Raw genomic sequence first — 5,594 nt, 5'->3', positions numbered from 1 at the left:
TTACTCAATAAGTGGATGCAAGTATTATGCAATTTTTGTTAATGATTTCTCTTGTTACTCTTGGTTATTTCCTCTTAAACCACAAGGGCTATCGGTGCATGACGACCAAATATTGTGCAATCAAGCAATCAGGAACAATCAAGGATCCTGCAGACGACCAAATATTGTGCAATCAACAGCATAATCCCTTGCATCAAGCAATCAGGAACAATCAAGCATGATCACAGGAATCAAGCATGATCACATCCCTGTGATCATGCGCGCCCTTATACCCGAATACGCAGACTTGTGGCTCAACGGCTAGTTTCCATATTAACAACTAGTTTCCATATTGTATTGATTTTTTATGTTCTTCCCTTCTCTGCTTGGTTTCTTTCCTGTCTTAGATTATTCTCACCTTATTTAGCTTTCTCTAGCTGTATAGTATCATTGTATACATATTCTTTCCTTGTAAAGCCTACGCTGTAAATCCCAATATAAGAAATACAATACACAGCTTGGAATTTAAGCTTCTAAGTTCGTTTCAATTCTCTGTTTTTCCAGAAGGTGACTAAGGGGATGACCGAACCCACCCCCAAATGGTCGGGAATGTTTCGACCATATCTGGGGTGGTTGATCCACCCCATGACCATTTAAGGGAATTATTTCTCATTTATACTTATTATAAGGAGTAGTTTTAAGATAGTTTTTTTAAACCCTAAAGAACTTATTATAAATCGGTGATTTCGGGTTTTTATCCTATCTTATTTATTTATTTCATACAGCCTCTGCTTCAGCATATAAACAGAGATATTAATTACTAACTCAGGAATTACCAATATCTGTTTAAGGCTATAACTCCCATGGGCAGTTAGGACACTGGGTTGGTTGGAACTCTATCTCCTTCAAAAGTAAAGGCTGACTATGATATGGTCCCTACAATCGAATGAAGAGTACTTGTTTGGGGCTATATTTCTTAAGAGCACTCAAGTCAGTGGGTTAGTACTTGGAGATTAATGGTGTTTGGCTCATGGAAATAAAGAAAGAAAATAAATAAATAAATAAAAGGTTGGAAGTTTTTATAAAGCCCAAGGTAGCAGCTTTTGGACTGAGTTCTGAAATAAAATTGTAATCTTAGTTATTCTTTCTAAATTCAAAACAATCTTGCCAAATACAAAAGTGAGGCAACCACATAATCCGACAGGTAGCGGATTTAAGTGGATACCCATTTTCCTTTTGCTGATCTTTTTGAACTTGTAGGATCCAAACGGGCTAATATTATATGTCTGTTTTGGAATCAACGCCAATATTATATGTCTATGACTGTATATAGGAAGAAGTTTTCACGAAATGTTGAATGTTACGTCATTCTTTATATGTGGCAAATTATTTGATTACCGACTACCGAAAATTTGCCGACCGCCACCGAACTGATTTTGACCGCCAACCGCCTACCGAATAAAAAAGAAATCGAAAATCAGAATAAAATTTAATTCCGATTAAATTGTCGGTCGGTAATTGGTAATATTTTTTTATCGTCGGTTACCGACCGACCCGACAGTATATAGAAGTTTAAGTTTGTTTATTTTTGTGGTAGTGCGGAAAGGCAGGGAGCTAATGGTAAAATCAAGCTGAATGTAGAGGATAATATGGTCATCTAGTGGCAAGATAGTCCAGTAAGGCAGTAATGAGTCAACAAAATTATCCCATAGTACCCATTACCCAACGACCAACACTATGTCGTTTTCAAAGAGTATATATTCATATTTTTTGGAAAACCCTAGAATCATCTCATAATCTCTCATTCTCATTTCTCACTTTCTCAGGTCTCAACTCTCAAGACTCAACCCTTCTGATGCCTCCCCAAAAAAAAACCCTAGAATCACTCACAGCTGCCCGTCCGCTCAAGCCCACGCCCACGCCCCCGCCCATCCACTCGGCGCCCGCCGTTGGCCATTGCATCGTGTCGTCGGCCACTGCATCATCTTTGATTTATATATATATATATATATATAATATTGTGATTTGTGGTCCTTTTTTGCTCTCTTAGATTCCAGATTTGAGATTTCATTCCTTCTTCTTTCCTTTTCATTTTTCTATGCAATTACCGATTTATCGACCGAAAATTATCGAATTTTCTGATTTTTTCGAATTATCCGAGTTTTCGAAAATCTTAGTTGTCGGAATAAAGTCGGGTAATTACCCGACTTTACCGACAAGGACGGGTCGAAAATCGAAAATGCCATTTCCGACACCGATTTACCCTATACCCACCCCTAATTCTTTAGTACTTTACTCTAAGCAGCTGCAACGCCGTTCTAAGAACTACAAGCCCTCATGTTAGCAGCCACGTGCATGCATGGTTGACGTTTGATGCTACTCTAATTTGAAAATTTTTGTTTACACCTCAGGTTATTAAACGATCAGTAAATATCTCAATCCTAACAACAATTAAGATTAATAAAGTTATCAACTCTCAATCCAACCCCCAAAGATATGAAAACTAAATTCAAGAAATTAATGGTCCGTTTGGGTGTTGAATTTTTAAAATTAGAATTGAATTTTTATTTTGATTACAAATTTTGAGGTGAAGAAAACATATTTGGGTGATGAATAGAATTATAATTCTTTTTGAAATTGTGTTTGGATATTGGATTTTTTAAATTGAAAATTAGTGTTTTTTAATGGTATGAAATAATTGGAAATGATTGAACGTATGAAAAGTTGTGTTTAATGATTGGTGTTATAAAAAGTAGTGTTGAATAATGATTGAAATAATATTTATTTATTATATAAAAATATTAAAAACGTTTTGAATTTGAAAAAAAATAATTATTTATGCATGGGTCCCACCTGTGCTGAGCTCCAAGTGGGACCCACATGTAAAGCCTATACTCATTTTGAAAAACAATTGAAATTCGAGACTTTTTCCATGTTGGAACAAGGGTGAACCTGGGCTATAGGGTTTTGAAAAATATCCAAAAAGAATTGAGGTTTTTTTTCATTTCCAAACAGATCATAAGTACTGAAAGAAATCAACACAGAGGTTTTGGTAACAAAGTAAAAAAAATTTGAAAAACTCTTTAAAAATAAAATTACTACAGGACCAACCAAGTAAAAGGCATCCACAATAAAAAATTTACGTTACATATTATTCTTACTTAGAAATATATGATAGGAAAGTAAAATATGTATGAAAGAAATAAGAGAGACAACATGGTGAACGAGTAAACCCTATAATATATAAAGAATGGAATAAACCCCACCCCCCCCAAAAAAAAAAAGAATAATGCCTGAATAAAGAATATTCTAATTAACCGTATGCTAAAATCCCAATCTCATAACCTTTAGCTTTGCTGGCTTCTTTTATATGGGTCTCCTTCACGAATGAACTGCACCTAACATAATTGCCCTTTTTTTTGGGGCTGTGGTGGGTCTAAATCTCCGCTCCTAAGGAAAAACCTCTAGTTTTACGAACTAATGGACGTTTATGTTTTTTTGTTAATGGGTGCCTACATACTTGTTTTCTTCTCTGGATTCTCCAACATTGCAGCTGATACCATGACTCAATCCCAGTCCATCAGTGAGGGCAAGACCTTGGTTTCCAGAGAAGGAAACTTTGAACTGGGATTCTTTAGTTCAGGGAGTTCCGCCAACCGTTACTTGGGAATTCGGTACAAGAATATCCCAGTTAGAACTGTTGTTTGGGTAGCAAATCGACAATACCCAATCGAAGACTTGTCTGGTATGTTGATGATAAACAGCAGTACAGGCAATCTTGTTCTTCTCAGCCAGAATAACAAAAAAGGCAGTGTTGTTGTTTGGTCAGCAAATTCAACAAAAAAGGCTTCGAATCCAATTGCACAGCTTTTAGATAATGGAAATCTGGTTCTAAGAGATGGGAAAGATGGCAATCCAGGAAACTATTTGTGGCAAAGCTTTGACTATCCTTCTGATACTCTGTTACCAGGGATGAAGCTTGGATGGGACTTAAAGAAAGGTCTTGACCGGCGTTTATCAGCATGGAAGAACTTGGATGATCCATCTCCTGGGGACTTTCCCTGGGGAGTAGAGCTTACTAACTACCCTGAAGCAGTCATGTGGAAGGGCTCGCAGAAGTACTACAGGAGTGGCCCATGGAATGGCCTTCGTTACAGTGGCGCACCATAGTTAAGGGCAAACCCTGTTTTTCAGTTCAATTTTGTTTCCAATGAGAATGAGGTGTACTATGCATACCAACTCATAAATAAATCAGTAATCACAAGAATGGTTATGAAAGAAACCAACTATTCTCGTCAACGCTACATATGGATCGAAGCGGATTCAACATGGAGCCTGTATGCATCTGTGCCAAGAGACAGTTGTGACAATTACAACCTTTGTGGTGCCTATGGAAATTGCATTATTGGTGAGTCACCCGTCTGTCAATGTTTAAAAGGATTCCAGTCTAAATCACCTGAAACATGGAACCCAGAGGAATGGTCTCAAGTATGTGTACGCAGTACCCAATTGAACTGCCAAGATAAAGATAAAGATGGGTTTGCTAAATTTTCTGGGCTCAAATTGCTGGATACTACAAACTCTTGGGTCAACGAAAGTATGAATCTTAAGGAATGCAGGATCAAATGCTTGGGCAACTTTTCCTGTATGGCTTATACAAATTCAGATATCAGAGGAGGAGGCAGTGGCTGCGCCATCTGGTATGGTAATCTATTCGATATCAGACAGATTTCAGCTGGTGGGCAGGATCTATATATTCGAATGCCTGCTTCAGAATTAGGTATATGATTTTGTCTTGCCATGACTTCTTTTTAAATTATTCGACTGAGTGATCTTGACTTTATTTTCTTTGATATGTATGTCATACCAACCATGAAGAGGCAGATAAGCATAAGAGAACGGTGGTGATAGTGATATATGTAGTTGCCACTGCCATAGTTTCTGGGATGCTACTAATTGCCTATTTCATTTGCAACAGTAGGACAAAGTTTAGAGGTAATGTTAATTTCTCCAACTTCCAGAAATCCTTAATTTTAATTTGATTAGCGGTAGCTGTTTTTAGCATCTCAAAGTCCCTCAAGAATAGAATTTTCTGAAGGTCCAAGTTGAGGGTGGCAGGACTATTTCTTTGTGGATGGAGGCATGGTAGCCGGATGGTATTCTTTTTTATAAGCATGGTTTTAGGGTCACCAATGATGCCAGAAACAAAATAGATGCCAAACTGTCCAGTGTGATCAAGGGAAGGGATTGTAATTGGTTTTCGGCAAGATTTAAAGATTTGGTGTCCATCCAAAGCTGTTTGTCTTTTGTTAAATTTGTTATGAGAGACACCCCATTGTGGCTGCCTTTGAAGAACCTGAAATATTCATGGGAAGCTGTAAGGGTAAAACAGTCTAATGTAGAATGGTGTAAGCTGATTTGGTGTCCCTTGCTATCACTAGACATGCCTTTTTCTTGTGGTTGCAACAATTCGTGATAGTCTCTGTAGAGGGGACAGATTATTGAAATGGGGTGTGTCTGGTAAAGTGAAGTGTTTATTTTGTAGAAACATCGAGTGTAGGGATCGTTTGAATTTTGATTGTGGTTTTAGCAAGAGGATTTGGATGGAAATGAGC

The 5,594-nt window shown here is 37.4% G+C and overlaps 2 protein-coding genes across 2 annotated transcripts; both read left to right on the top strand.

Annotated features, from left to right (window-relative positions):
- The first annotated feature begins 3,459 nt into the window (after positions 1 to 3,459).
- On the top strand, positions 3,460 to 4,149 carry LOC133869047 (S-locus-specific glycoprotein S13-like). The gene has a single exon (XM_062306025.1). The coding sequence runs from the start codon at positions 3,460 to 3,462 to the stop codon at positions 4,147 to 4,149; it is 690 nt and encodes a 229-aa protein (XP_062162009.1).
- Positions 4,150 to 4,155: 6 nt separating this feature from the next.
- LOC133869917 (G-type lectin S-receptor-like serine/threonine-protein kinase At4g27290) lies at positions 4,156 to 5,343 on the top strand. Its single transcript, XM_062307010.1, has 2 exons — positions 4,156 to 4,759; positions 4,858 to 5,343. Exons 1-2 carry the CDS (start codon positions 4,246 to 4,248, stop codon positions 5,019 to 5,021), a joined length of 678 nt encoding a protein of 225 aa, XP_062162994.1. The 5' UTR covers positions 4,156 to 4,245; the 3' UTR covers positions 5,022 to 5,343.
- Positions 5,344 to 5,594: the final 251 nt, after the last annotated feature.

This window comes from Alnus glutinosa, chromosome 5, assembly GCF_958979055.1.
Source record: "Alnus glutinosa chromosome 5, dhAlnGlut1.1, whole genome shotgun sequence".
Classification (NCBI taxonomy): Eukaryota; Viridiplantae; Streptophyta; class Magnoliopsida; order Fagales; family Betulaceae; genus Alnus; species Alnus glutinosa.
This window is presented reverse-complemented; position numbering and strand designations above follow the sequence as displayed.